This window comes from Dendrobates tinctorius, unplaced genomic scaffold (assembly GCF_039654945.1).
Source record: "Dendrobates tinctorius isolate UK_male_01 unplaced genomic scaffold, ASM3965494v1 ptg000075l, whole genome shotgun sequence".
NCBI classification, from domain to species: domain Eukaryota; kingdom Metazoa; phylum Chordata; class Amphibia; order Anura; family Dendrobatidae; genus Dendrobates; species Dendrobates tinctorius.
In genome coordinates this window covers 15,742,100-15,759,343 of record NW_027361743.1, presented here as the reverse complement: position 1 = coordinate 15,759,343, position 17,244 = coordinate 15,742,100, and the positions used below count along the sequence as shown (strand labels likewise).

Genomic DNA, 17,244 nt, shown 5'->3' with positions numbered 1-17,244 from the left:
CAGGCCCCGGCTCCTCGCTCCGATCTCTCCTGTACAGTGAGGCCTTATTATACACCTGTATAAGGATCTAGTGACGCAGTGTAGACTGTTATTCAGCATTGCTGTTTCCACAGATTGTCAGCTCTTGTGATCAGGCCCCTGCTCCTCGCTCCGGTCTCTCCTGTACAGTGAGGCCTCATTATACTCCTGTATAAGGATCTAGTGACGCAGTGTAGACTGTTATTCAGCATTGCTGTTTCCTCAGATTGTCAGCTCTTGTGATCAGGCCCCTGTTCCTCGCTCCGGTCTCTCCTGTACAGTGAGGCCTCATTATACCCCTGTATAAGGATCTAGTGACACAGTGTAGACTGTTATTCAGCATTGCTGTTTCCTCAGATTGTCAGCTCTTGTGATCAGGCCCCCGATCCTCGCCCGGTCTCTCCTGTACAGTGAGGCCTCATTATACCCCTGTATAAGGATCTAGTGACACAGTGTAGACTGTTATTCAGCATTGCTGTTTCCTCAGATTGTCAGCTCTTGTGATCAGGCCCCCGATCCTCGCCCGGTCTCTCCTGTACAGTGAGGCCTCATTATACCCCTGTATAAGGATCTAGTGACGCTGTGTAGACTGTTATTCAGCATTGCTGTTTCCTCAGATTGTCAGCTCTTGTGATCAGGCCCCGTCTCCTCACTCCCGTCTCTCCTGTTCAGTGAGGCCTCATTATACCCCTGTATAAGGATCTAGTGAAGCAGTGTAGAGTGTTATTCAGCATTGCTGTTTCCTCAGATTGTCAGCTCTTGTGATCAGGCCCCCGATCCTCGCCCGGTCTCTCCTGTACAGTGAGGCCTCATTATACACCTGTATAAGGATCTAGCGACGCAGTGTAGACTGTTATTCAGCATTGCTGTTTCCACAGATTGTCAGCTCTTGTGATCAGGCCCCCGATCCTCGCCCGGTCTCTCCTGTACAGTCAGGCCTCATTATACACCTGTATAAGGATCTAGTGACGCAGTGTAGACTGTTATTCAGCATTGCTGTTTCCACAGATTGTCAGCTCTTGTGATCAGGCCCCGGCTCATAGAATCATAGAATCATAGAATCATAGAATCGTAGAGTTGGAAGGGACCTCCTGGGCCATCTGGTCCAACCCCCTGCTCAAAGCAGGATTCGCTAAATCATCCCAGTTAGATGTCTGTCCAGCCTTTGTTTGAAGACTTCCATTGAAGGAGAACTCACCACTTCTCGTGGCAGCCTGTTCCACTCATTGATCACTCTAACTGTCAAAAAGTTTTTTCTAATATCTAATCTGTGTCTCCTCCCATTCAGCTTCATCCCATTGCTTCTAGTCTTTCCTTGTGCAAATGAGAATAAAGTTGATCCTTCTACAATGTGACAGCCCTTTAGATATTTGTAGACAGCTATTAAGTCTCCTCTCAGTCTTCTCTTTTGCAAACTAAACATTCCCAAATCCTGCAACCTTTCCTCATAAGACAGGGTTTGCAGACCGGTCACCATTCTGGTCGCTCTTTTCTGAACTTGCTCCAGTTTGTTGATGTCTTTTTTAAAATGTGGTGCCCAAAATTGGACACAATATTCCAGATGAGGTCTGACCAAAGAGGAGTAGAGGGAAATAATTACTTCACGTGATCTAGACTGTATGCTTCTGTTAATACATCCTAGAATTGCATTTGCCTTTTTTGCTGCTGCATCACACTGTTGACTCATATTCAGTCTGTGATCTATTAGTATACCCAAGTCTTTTTCACATGTGCTGTCACTTAGCCCTATTCCTCCCATTCTATATATGCTTTTTTCATTTTTATTGCCCAGATGTAGTACTTTGCATTTCTCCCTGTTAAAAACCATTCTGTTAGTTGCTGCCCACTTCTCCAGTTTATTTAAATCTTTTTGAATCCTCTCTCTCTCTTCTCTAGTATTAGCTATCCCTCCTAGCTTTGTGTCATCAGCAAATTTAATCAGTTTACCCTCAATTCCTTCATCTAAATCGTTGATAAAGATGTTGAACAATACAGGGCCCAGGACAGAGCCCTGTGGTACCCCACTTGAGACATTCTTCCAACTGGATGTGCAGCCATTTACGACCACTCTTTGGGTCCGATCACTAAGCCAGTTATGAATCCACCTAACAGTTGCCTTGTCCATTCCATACTTAGTCATTTTTTCAATAAGGATTGTATGAGAGACTTTGTCAAATGCTTTGCTGAAGTCAAGATATACTATATCTACAGCATTTCCTTGATCCACCCAATCAGTAATACCATCATAGAACGAAATTAAATTAGTCTGACATGACTTATTAGTTACAAACCCATGCTGACTCTGTTTAATCACTTCATTCTTATCCAGGTATTGACATACATGTTGTTTAATAATTTGTTCAAAGATCTTTCCTGGTATAGAAGTCAGACTCACCGGCCTATAGTTGCCTGGGTCCACCTTCTTCCCCTTTTTGAAGATAGGAACAACATTTGCTCTTCTCCAGTCTTCTGGCACTTCTCCTGTTCTCCAAGAATTTTCAAAGATTATGGAGAGGGGTTCAAAAATTTCTTCTGCTATCTCCTTCAGTACTCTGGGGTGTAATTCATCTGGACCTGGAGACTTGAATACATTTAGGTTAGCTAAGTGTTTCCTCACTATCTTTCTGTTTATAGATATCCTGGATTCTTCTATTCCCTTAATAGGACAGTGAATAACAGTTGATGTTACATTTCCTTTCTGAGAGAAAACAGATGCAAAATAGGAATTTAAAAGTTCAGCCTTCTCAACATCCTGTCTTACCATTTCATCATTTTCATCCTGTAAAAATCCTATAGCATCTTTGACTTTTCTTTTACTTTTGACATATCCCCAAAATCCTTTATTATTGCTTTTGACATCTCTTGCAAGCCTCAATTCATTTTCAGCTTTAGCTAATCTGATTTGTGCCTTGCAGGTTCTGCAGACAGCATTATATTCTTCTTTAGATATGCCTCCTTCTTTCCATTTTATAAACATTTTTTGCTTCCTTTTTAGCATGTGCTTAAGTTCTGTGTTCATCCATCCTGGTTTCCTTAAATGCTTCCTATTCTTCCCTCTTTTCGGAATTGTTAACAACTGTGCTTTGAGAATTTCATTTTTCAAGATTTCCCATCCTTCCTGGACATTTTTGTCTTTAAGGATATCCAGCCATTGGATCCCTCCAATTCTCTTTCTGAATCCCTTAAAATCTGCCTTTCTGAAATCTAACCTTGACGTCTGAGTCTTCACAGGTCTTCCGCCTCTAGTTATCCAAAATTCTAAAATAGCATGGTCGCTACCTCCTAGGGTCCCAGCCACTTTTACCTCCTCAACCATTTCCTCCCTGTTTATAAGGATTAGATCCAAGGTAGCAGTTCCCCTTGTTTTCTCCTTTACCTTTTGGAAGATAAAGTTGTCAGCAAGAGAGGATAAGAATTTCCTTGACCTGTTAGTTTTGCCTGAGAGAGATTCCCAACAAATGTCTGGATAGTTGAAATCTCCCATGACAACTATGTCATATTTTTTGGAGAACTTGGCCATTTGATGCATAAAGAGTTCATCCATATCTTCAGCTTGCACAGGCGGCCTGTAGTAAATGCCTACAATGGTGTCCTTTCCATTGTTCTGTCCTTGTATTCTTACCCAGACAGTTTCCACAGAACTCCCAGTCTCTGAAGCTTCAATCTCTGTGCAGATATACGCATTTCTAACATACAATGCGACACCCCCTCCTCGTTTATCAAGTCTGTTTCTTGCAAATAAGTTGTATCCTTCTAGTCTTGTATTCCAATCATGTGTATTGTCCCACCAAGTTTCAGTGATTCCAATGACATCATATTTCTTTTCCTGTGTTAGTAGTTCCAATTCTCCTTGTTTGTTGCCCATGCTTTGTGCATTAGTATAGAAACATTTTAGTTTGTGATTGGTTTCCCTTTCTCCAATATTTTTTTTAATTAGATTCTTTCGTCTTTGTTCTTCCTTTCCACTTCTAATAGCAGAGTTCTCAGTAGCATTTGTCAGGTGTATGGCTTTTTCTGGTCTTTTGCTTCCCTTCCCATGTTGTTCTAGTTTAAAGCTCTCCTTACAAGTGTAGCAAGGCGACTTCCAAATACCTGCTTTCCAGTCTTCGTAAGGTGCACCCCATCTCTAGCAAGTAGTCCATCGTATAAGTAGTTCACTCCGTGATCCAGAAATCCAAATCGTTGCTGACGGCACCATCGACGTAGCCAGTTGTTCACCTGCAGAATCTTATTCCACCTCCTTGTTCCATGGCCATCCACTGGGAGGATGGAAGAGAAGACCACCTGCGCTCCCAGTTCTTTCACTTTCTTGCCTAAGTCTTCAAAGTCTCTGCAGATGGTTTCCAGGTCGTTTCTTGCGGTGTCATTTGTCCCCACATGTAGTAGCAGGAATGGGTAGTCATCTGTAGGTCTGAAGAGTCCTGATATCCTGTCAGACACATCTTTAATTTTTGCACCTGGAAGACAGCACATTTCTCTTGAAGTTATATCCGGTCTGCAGATAGCGGCCTCTGTTCCTCTCAACAGGGAATCCCCCATGACCACCACTCTCCGTTTCTTCTTCACAACATTTTTCTTTCTCCATCCAGGAGGACTCTGAAGGCGTACAAGGTTGCTGTTTGTTGGCAAAGTCTTATCCTGATGTATTTCTTCATCGTTTTCCTGCGTGAGAGCCTGGTACTGGTTTCTGAGCAGTATGGGTGCTGACTGCCTCCTGATCCTCCTGCTTCTCTGGGTCACATGTCTCCATTCCTCTGTTTCTTCAGGTGCACTTCGAATTTCTTCTCTTTCTGTAACATGAAGAGATAATTCTGCTCTGTCCAAGAACTCTTCACCTTCCTTAATGATCTTCAACGTAGCTAACCTCTCTTCGAGATTTTGCAACTTTTCCTCCAACAGGGTCACAAGCTTGCATTTGTGGCATGTGAAGTTTGGCTTTTCCACTGGTAAATCTGTGAACATGTAGCAAGAAATGCAGCTCACCAAATGGCTCCTGGCCTCTTCCATCTTGAGATTTCTTAAAAAGATGAAAGATGAGCCAAAATTCGCGCGCTGACAGGCGCGCGGTTTCTCCGATTTCCTCTTTTCAGCTGCAACGGCCAAAACCCAGTGATCGTTGAGCTCGCGGAGACTCTTCACTTATCCCAGAAGGCACTGGGAATATGCAAATGATCTCCTCAAGACTCTTCCCCTGGTTTCTCCGATTTCCTCTTTTCAGCTGCAACGGCCAAAACCCAGTGATCGTTAAGCTCGCGGAGACTCTTCACTTATCCCAGAAGGCACTGGGAATATGCAAATGATCTCCTCAAGACTCTTCCCCTGGTTTCTCCGATTTCCTCTTTTCAGCTGCAACGGCCAAAACCCAGTGATCGTTGAGCTCGCGGAGACTCTTCACTTATCCCAGAAGGCACTGGGAATATGCAAATGATCTCCTCAAGACTCTTCCCCTGGTTTCTCCGATTTCCTCTTTTCAGCTGCAACGGCCAAAACCCAGTGATCGTTGAGCTCGCGGAGACTCTTCACTTATCCCAGAAGGCACTGGGAATATGCAAATGATCTCCTCAAGACTCTTCCCCTGGTTTCTCCGATTTCCTCTTTTCAGCTGCAACGGCCAAAACCCAGTGATCGTTGAGCTCGCGGAGACTCTTCACTTATCCCAGAAGGCACTGGGAATATGCAAATGATCTCCTCAAGACTCTTCCCCTGGTTTCTCCGATTTCCTCTTTTCAGCTGCAACGGCCAAAACCCAGTGATCGTTGAGCTCGCGGAGACTCTTCACTTATCCCAGAAGGCACTGGGAATATGCAAATGATCTCCTCAAGACTCTTCCCCTGGTTTCTCCGATTTCCTCTTTTCAGCTGCAACGGCCAAAACCCAGTGATCGTTGAGCTCGCGGAGACTCTTCACTTATCCCAGAAGGCACTGGGAATATGCAAATGATCTCCTCAAGACTCTTCCCCTGGTTTCTCCGATTTCCTCTTTTCAGCTGCAACGGCCAAAACCCAGTGATCGTTGAGCTCGCGGAGACTCTTCACTTATCCCAGAAGGCACTGGGAATATGCAAATGATCTCCTCAAGACTCTTCCCCTGGTTTCTCCGATTTCCTCTTTTCAGCTGCAACGGCCAAAACCCAGTGATCGTTGAGCTCGCGGAGACTCTTCACTTATCCCAGAAGGCACTGGGAATATGCAAATGATCTCCTCAAGACTCTTCCCCTGGTTTCTCCGATTTCCTCTTTTCAGCTGCAACGGCCAAAACCCAGTGATCGTTAAGCTCGCGGAGACTCTTCACTTATCCCAGAAGGCACTGGGAATATGCAAATGATCTCCTCAAGACTCTTCCCCTGGTTTCTCCGATTTCCTCTTTTCAGCTGCAACGGCCAAAACCCAGTGATCGTTGAGCTCGCGGAGACTCTTCACTTATCCCAGAAGGCACTGGGAATATGCAAATGATCTCCTCAAGACTCTTCCCCTGGTTTCTCCGATTTCCTCTTTTCAGCTGCAACGGCCAAAACCCAGTGATCGTTGAGCTCGCGGAGACTCTTCACTTATCCCAGAAGGCACTGGGAATATGCAAATGATCTCCTCAAGACTCTTCCCCTGGTTTCTCCGATTTCCTCTTTTCAGCTGCAACGGCCAAAACCCAGTGATCGTTGAGCTCGCGGAGACTCTTCACTTATCCCAGAAGGCACTGGGAATATGCAAATGATCTCCTCAAGACTCTTCCCCTGGTTTCTCCGATTTCCTCTTTTCAGCTGCAACGGCCAAAACCCAGTGATCGTTGAGCTCGCGGAGACTCTTCACTTATCCCAGAAGGCACTGGGAATATGCAAATGATCTCCTCAAGACTCTTCCCCTGGTTTCTCCGATTTCCTCTTTTCAGCTGCAACGGCCAAAACCCAGTGATCGTTGAGCTCGCGGAGACTCTTCACTTATCCCAGAAGGCACTGGGAATATGCAAATGATCTCCTCAAGACTCTTCCCCTGGTTTCTCCGATTTCCTCTTTTCAGCTGCAACGGCCAAAACCCAGTGATCGTTGAGCTCGCGGAGACTCTTCACTTATCCCAGAAGGCACTGGGAATATGCAAATGATCTCCTCAAGACTCTTCCCCTGGTTTCTCCGATTTCCTCTTTTCAGCTGCAACGGCCAAAACCCAGTGATCGTTGAGCTCGCGGAGACTCTTCACTTATCCCAGAAGGCACTGGGAATATGCAAATGATCTCCTCAAGACTCTTCCCCTGGTTTCTCCGATTTCCTCTTTTCAGCTGCAACGGCCAAAACCCAGTGATCGTTGAGCTCGCGGAGACTCTTCACTTATCCCAGAAGGCACTGGGAATATGCAAATGATCTCCTCAAGACTCTTCCCCTGGTTTCTCCGATTTCCTCTTTTCAGCTGCAACGGCCAAAACCCAGTGATCGTTGAGCTCGCGGAGACTCTTCACTTATCCCAGAAGGCACTGGGAATATGCAAATGATCTCCTCAAGACTCTTCCCCTCGCTCCGGTCTCTCCTGTACAGTCAGGCCTCATTATACACCTGTATAAGGATCTAGTGACGCAGTGTAGACTGTTATTCAGCATTGCTGTTTCCTCAGATTGTCAGCTCTTGTGATCAGGCCCCTGATCCTCGCTCCGGTCTCTCCTGTACAGTGAGGCCTCATTATACCCCTGTATAAGGATCTAGTGACGCAGTGTAGACTGTTATTCAGCATTGCTGTTTCCTCAGATTGTCAGCTCTTGTGATCAGGCCCCTGCTCCTCGCTCCGGTCTCTCCTGTACAGTGAGGCCTCATTATACCCCTGTATAAGGATCTAGTGACGCAGTGTAGACTGTTATTCAGCATTGCTGCTTCCTCAGATTGTCAGCTCTTGTGATCAGGCCCCTGCTCCTCGGTTGTAGTCTTAACATGTATTGTGGCATTTTTTGTTCATGTCCTTTATGCATTAGTAAGTGCTGTGATATGTGTTGGTGCACATGATGCATCCTGATGCAAACACTGGTCCGTGTGTCCCTATGTTAAGTATAGGGATGTAATTTGGATCAGGATTGCTATGCTTCACAACGCACAGTACCACAACGCTACTGTGAAAGCAGACCACTTGTGCACCCCCTAACCAGGTGTCCCCATGTCATATACATGCTCCCAATACATTTTATTAACATTAACACACTATAACATAGGGCACAAGCTCTTCTAGTGAGGCGGAAGAGATCACTGTATGACAGATCGGCATGCACAAATAGTCTACATTATGTCTGCATACTATTCCCATACAGTTTCATCACTTTCCTATACAGCACATCCCTCGCTTCCGAGCATGCTCAGTGCCGCAAAACGGATCCCTGCACACAGAAGCACACGGATCCATACTCTCCTGGATCCGTGCTCCATGTTAATTCCAGACATGTAACCGCAGATCCGTGCGTCTCCCTGTGCCTGCGTGTTTTTCAGATGACACAAAACTGCAACAAGTTGCGCTTTTGTGCGTCTGATAAAATATGCAGACACACGGATCCGTGGGAAAACGGTGACGACTGGATGCACATGCAAGTCCCATCCGTCACCACTGAAAGTCAATGGAGACGAAAACGGATCCGTGTGCATCCAAAATATGCAAATGTGAAGTCAGTTGAACTCTATATGATTGGGGCTGGACCTAGATCTCTCCACAGGTTTTGCCTAAAATCACTATATATTACTTACCCTACCCTAAGGGCTCATACTCACTTGCGAGAGACTCGCGTGATTCTCATGCGAGTCTCTCGCATAGAAACCTGGCACTGCCGCCGGCACTGGGACCGGAGCGTGTGGCTGCATAGAAATACATGTTCCTGCACGCTCCGCTCCCAGTGCCGGCGGTAGTGCCAGGTTTCCATGCGATAGACTCGCACAAGAATCACGCGAGTCTCTCGCAAGTGAGTATGAGCCCTTAGCAGCAACAACTGCCGTCATCTATCCTGCTCCCTGTAGTGTTCTCCTGAATCCTCCTCAGTCCTGACTTAGGCCAGGTTCACATTGCGTTAATGGCCCTGTGTTCAACGGGATCCGTTACACAGCGGCACTAACGCTATGTAACAGATGCGTTAGCGCACCCATTGGCCGCAATGATACCAGGGATGTGGAGTCGGAGCTCATTTTGGTGGAGTCGGAGTCAGTATAAAATGGACCAACTCCTAAAATATATAATAAATTGGGTACAGTAGTTCAATGCAGAATGTGCTGAATAATTTTTCATAGGAATTTGGGAAAGTTATGAAATGTCTGTTCTATTCCTGATCTAAGGCTACATTCACACACAGCGTTTTTCCTGCGTTTTTTGAGGATACGTTTTTCAGTTGCAAAAGCCGATCAGCTTTTTAAAAAACGGGGGTTTTTGAGCTCATAGATAATGTTTTCAATAGCAAAAGCAGATTAGAAATTTGCTCTATCTATCCATATCTGTCTATCCATATCTTATCCGTACCAAAAAGAATGAAAGCCGGGTAGCACACAGACTAACACTCCTTTTATTTACATAGCACCAGTCAGGTACACCTCATAGCTGCCCAAAAGGACGCCCAAGACAGGCATTGCTCATGTTCAGTAACACATCAACATCAACTGATAGTCGGAATAAATAAACTGCATTTACCACCACATCTTCTTAAGGTGCAGGCTTTATTTTCAAGTGTAGGGGTGTGCAGTATGAGGTTCTGCAGAAGCTGAGGTGTGCAGTATGAAATTCTGCAGAACTGTATGAGGTTCTGCCCCCCCCCCAGGTTTGATCCTGGCTACGCCCATAGTGTTAACGTAGCCTGAGGATCTAGGCTTTATCTTAGCCGAGATAAGTCATAGTGTGTGTGTGTATGTATACATATATATATATACACACACACATACAGTACAGACCAAAAGTTTGGACACACCTTCTCAATCAAAGCGTTTTCTTTATTTTCATGACTATGAAAATTGTAGATTCACTCTGAAGGCATCAAAACTATAAATTAACACATGTGGAATTACCGTATATACTCGAGTATAAGTCGACCCCCCTAATATTGCCACAAAAAACTGGGAGAACTTATTGACTCGAGTATAAGTCTAGGGTGGGAAATGCTCAATAGATTATTCCCCCATATGCTGCCCCCACAAGAAGCTCCATAGATTGTTCCCTCATATGCTGCCCCCATAAATAGCTCCATAGATTGTTCCCTCATATGCTGCCCCCACAAATAGCTCCATAGATTGTTCCCTCATATGCTGCCCCCACAAATAGCTCCATAGATTGTTCCCTCATATGCTGCCCCCATGCTGCTGCTGCATGTAAAAATAAAAAAAAATGACATACTCACCTCTCCGTCGCTGGGTGTCAGATTCTCACCTGTCCTGCGTCCATGGCTGCTCACCGCTCTCTGCCACGTCATCAGTCAGTGACGTTCAGACTGCAGGGGGCGCGGCGTGCACTAACCACGTCACCGCGCCCTCTGCTGTCTGAAGTCACTGACCGATGACAGACAGCAGCAAGCAGCCATGGACGCAGGACAGGTGAGTATCGCTATACTTACCTGTCCTGACGCTGTCGCTTGAGTCCCCAGCTTCTCCGCGCTCTCTCTTCCTGCATTCAGCGGTCATGTGATACCGCTCATTAAAACTCATGAATATGCGCATATTCATGAGTTTTAATGAGCGGCACCACGTGACCGCTGAAGGCAGGAAGAGAGAGCACGGGGAGAAGCTGGGGGCTCAAGACACAGCGTCAGGACGGGTAAGTATGACCTGACACCCCCGCCCCCCCTCCCCCCCTTTGTATATGACTCGAATATAAGACGAGAGGGGGACTTTCAGCCCAATTTTTTGGGCTGAAAATCTCGACTTATATTCGAGTATATAATTAACAAAAAAGTGTGAAACAACTGAAAATGCTGTATGTCTTATATTCTAGGTTATAGTCATGAAAATAAAGAAAGCACTTTGAATGAGAAGGTGTGTCCAAACTTTTGGTCTGTACTGTATATATATTAGGTATCGCCGCATTCAGAATTGGGAGATCAAAAGATCGTATCTGCACATACATGGCATCATTAAAAGCTTGGCACGCAAAAAATAAGCCCTCACCCAACCCGAGATCACGAAAAATGGAGACGCTACGCGTCTCAGAAAATTGCGCAATTTTTTTTTTCTTAGCAAACTTTGGAATTTTTTTCACCACTTAGATAAAAGAGAACCTAGACATGTTTGGGGTCTATGAACTCGTAATCACCTGGAGAATCATAGTGGCAGGTCAGTTTTAGCATTTAGTGAACCTAGCAAAAAAGCCAAGCAAAAAACAAATGTGGGATTGCACTTTTTTTGCAATTTCACCGCACTTGGAATTTGTTTCCCGTTTTCGAGCACACGACATGGTAAAATAAATGGTAATGTTCAAACGTACAACTCGTCCCATAAAAAACGAGCCCTCACACGGCCATATTGACGGAAAAATAAAGTTATGGCTCTGGGAAGAAGGGGAGCGAAAAACGGAAAAAGCTCCAGTCATTAAGGGGTTAATCATTGACCATCAGTCACACTAGTTAATGAGAACTTGTCAACACAAGCTGTAAGCGAAAATCAAGCACAGGCGCTTGGTGCACCCTTGGAGTGGCTGCACCTCTTATTTTCCATCTATCTCCACCCTCCTCCAACCCCTTTAAAGCCAGAGCTGCCAATCAATGAAGAGGAGATAGATTGAAAGTAGCGATGAGTGAAGGTGCTGGGATAAGGTGTTATCCGCCATGCTCAGGTGCTAACCCAGTGTCTTCAGCGTGCTCGAATTATATGTTCCAGTCTCCGCACCGGCATGTCTCGCCGCTGTTTGATAGTCGCAACACATGCAGGGATTGTCTGTTAGGCTATCCCTGCATGTGTTGCGGGTGTCGACAGCGGTGAGACATGCAGCCGCAGGGACTAGAACATATTATTCGAGCACGCCGGAGACACTGGGTTAGCACCCGAGCATGGCGGATAACACCTTATCCCAGCACCTTCACTCATCACTAATGAAAAACAAGGAGTCTCACTGATGGTGCCATGGGTTACTGTGCTTGGTTTGAACAGTCATTTTGTGCTGATAGTCTCTCTCTGGAAGTTACTAAGGACAACACAATAGAGAAGAGTGACATCAAAAAGTTATGCCGCTGTGTACAACACTTTGAGGGAATGTAACAACACTGGAATTTCTTACAACAGTCTTAATAGAAAGTTAGCAGATGTGAACAGTGCTCTAGCCGCACGCCTCCTGGTTGTCCTTGCACCACAACGTGAAATCTAGGCCGGCTGTCAGCTCGTGTAGACTTGCGCTATCATCATGTACGTCGGCATCGCACCTGGGAAACAGTCACAGCAAATACGGAAGATGGGAATATCCGAGTACGTCATGTAAAACAGGATGGAGACACTGTGGATTTTCTACGTACTTTTGGAATGGAAAATCATCAGCAGATTACAGCAACAGCATTAAGATTTTACATGTAGGTTTTGATGAATTTTTGCTACGGATTTGCGACCTACGTTAAAGGAAATGTCAGTAAGATCAACTCCCCCAAAACCAAAATATGATATATGCAAGTCTTTGAAATCTAAACCCATCAATACTTTTACATCTTCTATCTGTTGCTGCATTTCGGAGAAATTAGCATTTTTTTATTCATATGTAAATTAAGTTTTGGGGGCTCTAGGCAGGACAGAGCACGTCACAGGGCTACCCAGCTTGTTTACCTGAATCCTTATCTGGATTGATCACTCACAGTCATATTTCCTCACCTAGTGGTCAATGTCACATAGACAGTGAGCTACCAATCAAGCAATAGAGGCTGCTGCTGTGTGGCAAAACAACCAGGAGAGACAGAGGCTCTTTCACATCCAGAGCACTTAACACCTCATTTGCATATGCAGGACAATGCCAATTACTCAGCAATGCAGCAACAGATAGAAGATGTAAAAGGTCTCAATGGAATTACTTGCCATTTTCCTTTTAAAAATTTCTGCTTTATGTCTGTATGTAGATTTCTTTTTCTCTTTTTACATACAGACCTGTCCTAGTTCTCTCCTGGATTGTGAGAAGCCTAGAGAGATGAACATGAACAAATTGGTTTCCCAACTTCAAATGTGACATCGTGTGAGTGCAACAACCAATTTCTAATGCTGTACACAGGGCCAAAGCAGTGGTTACGTAACTGTAGGACATTTAAGGCCGGATTCAGACAAGTATTAGGTAAAATTGTCCATTTTTCATCTAGTAAAAAATGAATAAATAAAAACTGATTATTAGTAATCTGTATTGTCGTCCGTATACAATTGGTGTTGATTTCTACAATAATAAAAACCATAAGAGGTCATAGAAGGTTTTCAGTGTTAATAACTGCAACGTATGACATCCATTTTTTTTCATGCACCCACTAAGTTTGAAATTAATGGGCGAGACGAATCTGAAAAACGGCTCACAGTAGAGCATGCTGGGATTTTTGTTTACACGTGGACCATAAGTTTTGTGCACAGAAACGCCTATGTCAACTACGCCATCGACTTGCATTGGTCGGTGCCTGAGCAAGAAAGACAAAGAAAATTAAAATCCTTGCAGAAGATGAGAGAAAGAACTTGGACTCTATGAGTTGTCTTCAAATGACACTATGTAGATGACCACCTCCTTTGGAATCAGGTAGCTAAGGAAACTCCTAATGGCTAACAGATGTGAGACCGTGCACCAAGAATGTGGAGAAGCAGTTTTACGACCGAGATAAGACTTAGGCCTCAAGCACTCATTGAGTATTTGTAATAAAACAAATCAAAGTAAAGTTTGATCTGTGTTCAATGAGAGAAGACACATCGCCGAGTTGGCTTGATCCACATTTATGGACATTTTCATAAGGAGCGCTTCCCTCCATAAATCTGAAGCCATTTTAGTGAAGTCAGGTTTATTTGTTTCCTTTCGCTTATCCTTTTATTTTTATAATTGTATATGATGTATTGTTTTGTCCCCTTTGTAAAATCTTTTGAATACGTTTTATAAACACTGCCTATCTTTCTGGCTTAAATATAAAATGTAATTGTTCTGTTCCTTTTTGTTCTGTAAACCGCACTCCTGAAAGGCAATACGCTATATGTATGTGTCCCATCAGCCTGTAAACGATCGGTGGTGGCCAGTGTCAGACTGAAGAACACTGAGCCCCCTGGAGGATTTGATTCTGAGGGCCCACTTTTCGCCCCCACTCAAGAGCCCAATAGCAACTGCAAGGTTTGCAATATGAACTCTCCTGAAGGAAAAGCCAGGGCCCTCCGGAGGATTCTCCGGTTCTCTCGTGGGCCAGTCCAACCCTGGTGGTGGCGGCCAGTAGTTACTTTTGGTATTGCGGAGATGGCAGTGACCGTAACGGGTATATACATATTCCATGCGTTGGAATCTGTTGTGTATATACAATCCAGTCACTGTTAGTTCCCCAATAACTGGCCTAGTAGTGGTAACAGCAGCAGCCTCCTCCTCCGCTAATCGATCAAATCCATAACTGCCCTGATGATAGGGGGCAGCAGAGAGCTGTTTGTGACACAAAGATAACAGCGTGGTGGGCTCAGTGTGACCCACGTGGCAGTGATCTTTGACAGAGACCATAAAAAGGATGTCCACTGCTAGGAAAACCCTTTCTTAAATATATACCCCAATGTAAAATAAAAAACACCTTATTCTCTGCCTATCGTCCATACCAGCGCCATTATGCACGCGCCCCGGGAACGTCAGCTGGAACGTCCCAGTTTTTTTTAGGAATAATCAAATCCCTTTAACCTGAGCCCCATTCCCTTTGAGTTCCTTGGAGGAAGGGCTTGTTGAGTGTTTTTAGTCCACGTGGTGTCTGTACTCACAATGGACGGCATACTGACAGCACACTGATCAATGGAAGTTTATGGGGGCAGTTTTGCATGAAAAAGAATTGTAGAATGCAATTCTCTGACCTGTTTTTGAGAGAAAACCCACACATCAACCGTCATGGGTGGGAAAAAAAGGGAAACTGAAAAAAGAGATCACATGAATATAAAAATGGACATATGGATGACACATGAAATCCCATTGGGATGAAAAAAAGTCCTTTATCTACTGGATGAAGGATGGACACGTTTTCCTACATTCAGTTGAACCAGGTAAAAAAAAAAAAAAGGGAGGAACAAAGTCTAAAAAAATAACTTGAATTTTTGGAAAACTCCTTCACTGCAAAATAAGGATTAAAAAGGTTTTTTTTAAAGGGGTCGTCCGCCTTTAGGGACTTTTTTTACAAAAAATTTTTATTGCAGGTATTTGGGGCTAAATATCATGTTTGCAATTATAGACGACCAATTGAAAAATTAATTTTGATCCCCAACTAAAAGCATTTTAAAAAAAAAATAACAACAATTGTCCCCCCCAAAAGGTGAACAACCCCTTTAAGTTTTTATTCTCACCAAGTCGGCGACTTTGCACAGCTCGTCGCTCAGTTGGTCAAACATCTTGATGGTCTCCGCGCTGGGAGGCGTAGTACATACTTTGTCCACTAGGGACTCCGTTTTTCGCAGGGCATTATCCTGAATGATCCGAAATCCCTCTGGAGAACTCAGTTCCGGGACCCCGAACAGACCCTGCGGGATAAAAGACAGGCAGCGTTATAGGTCAGTGGAGGAGGTAGAACTGATGAACCTGGACGTCTGTGGGGTTGTAAACCAGCGATCTATAGGGAGGAATACCAAACCACCAGCCGCCTACTACTGCACTCATCGGGCACGCATGGTAGTCGCAGCACTATTCTAATTTCTATATAACCCAATGGATGGCTCAGGTCTGCCAGAATAGCAGCCCCCCACAGAGACGCGAGACCCCTATATAGTGACCATTATAAGCCACGTAACCTCACCCAACTTCATTTCTGCACTTTGGTTTTTTTTCACCCCCTTCTTTCAAGAGCCACAAGTTTACTTTTTTCAGAATCAGTTTTGATTTCCGCCTTTATTACATTAATGTAAAAAAAAAAAAATGTAATGTAAGGAAAAACACCAGGGTTACTCACCGGTTTTTCCGGAACCCATGACAGCACCCCTGAATATACGGGGGCTGTCATGGGTGAAGGGAAAAACAAAGCAGTTTTTTCTTTAGTTTCTGCAATATTAGTGATCAGTTCGGTGCAAACATGGCAATACCAAACTCGTGCTTGTGTGGGTATATATATATATATTTTTTTTTTTCTTTACTTTTTGCTGTTTTTTTTAATCTTTTCGTGTTGATTTTTCCACTGACGGAGCCTCGACGAGTTGTCGGCTTTTTCGGCACAGTATTGGGGCGCGGATAACTTTTCAATAGCTTTTATTGCATTTTTTGGGTGGGAGCAGCGACGGCTGACCCACGCGTTTTTTTTTTTGGGGGGGCGCCCATTGACTTCTAAGAGGCGAGTCTGATGGGGTCAGCGCAGGGAACGCTGCAGCCTAGTCATGTTATTTTTCACACGGACCATCGTAAAAAGATCGTGAAGCCCTCGGGGAAAGTTAAGAAATATAATAAAGTCAAATTATAAATGATACAAATAACTTCTCTAATGACAGTGAGTGCAGAGCGGGCTTATGGACATTGTATCCCCCAACCTTCCGGGTTATTTGTTCTAAAAATGTAAATTATCTGTTGCATAGATGAAGCCTGCAGCCCTGGTAATGGCGGCTGCCCTGCCCCGGGGGGTCGCGGTGCTGTCACGACTGAGGGTGATAGGTCAGCAGTCACGTGTCTGCAGCCGCTCACCGAGTTCTTCCCGAACACCTCCAACCTCCTCTGCTGCTTCACATTGAAAGCGGCCCCGACCGGAGACCAGCCGGTGCTGACCGAGCGACACACGGGGCGGTGCAGGGAGCGCAGGAGCCGCCGCAGGGACAGCATGGCGACCGAGGAGCAGAGGACGCCGCCCGGCACTGACCGCCGCCGCCTGCGGGACTGGGACAGGCTAGAATGGAGGGGCTCCTGCGAGGCGATGAGGTCACCGGAAGGGGCGGGGCCTCATCATTTCAGTGTGACTGCACTGCAGACCCGATGTTCAGGACGGCAAACAGTTCTGCTGACAACGAGAGGGCTGAGGAGAGAGGGGAGGACTGAGGAGAGGAGGGCTGAGGAGAGGAGGACTGAGGACAGAGTGGAGGACTGAGGAGGGGAGGACTGAGGACAGAGTGGAGGACTGAGGAGGGGAGGACTGAGGAGAGGAGGGCTGAGGAGA

General features: G+C 45.1%; 1 protein-coding gene across 1 annotated transcript in view; it reads right to left on the bottom strand.

Annotated features, from left to right (window-relative positions):
• MIPEP (mitochondrial intermediate peptidase) overlaps nucleotides 1–17,025 on the bottom strand; it is a 148,329-nt gene extending 131,304 nt beyond the window's left edge. The window contains exons 1-2 of the mRNA XM_073583024.1: nucleotides 16,779–17,025; nucleotides 15,461–15,634 (exon numbers count right to left, since the gene is read on the bottom strand). Coding sequence (XP_073439125.1) covers nucleotides 15,461–15,634; nucleotides 16,779–16,913 — 309 coding nt within the window. The 5' untranslated portion in view covers nucleotides 16,914–17,025. The remainder of the gene's footprint in view (nucleotides 1–15,460; nucleotides 15,635–16,778) is intronic.
• Nucleotides 17,026–17,244: the final 219 nt, after the last annotated feature.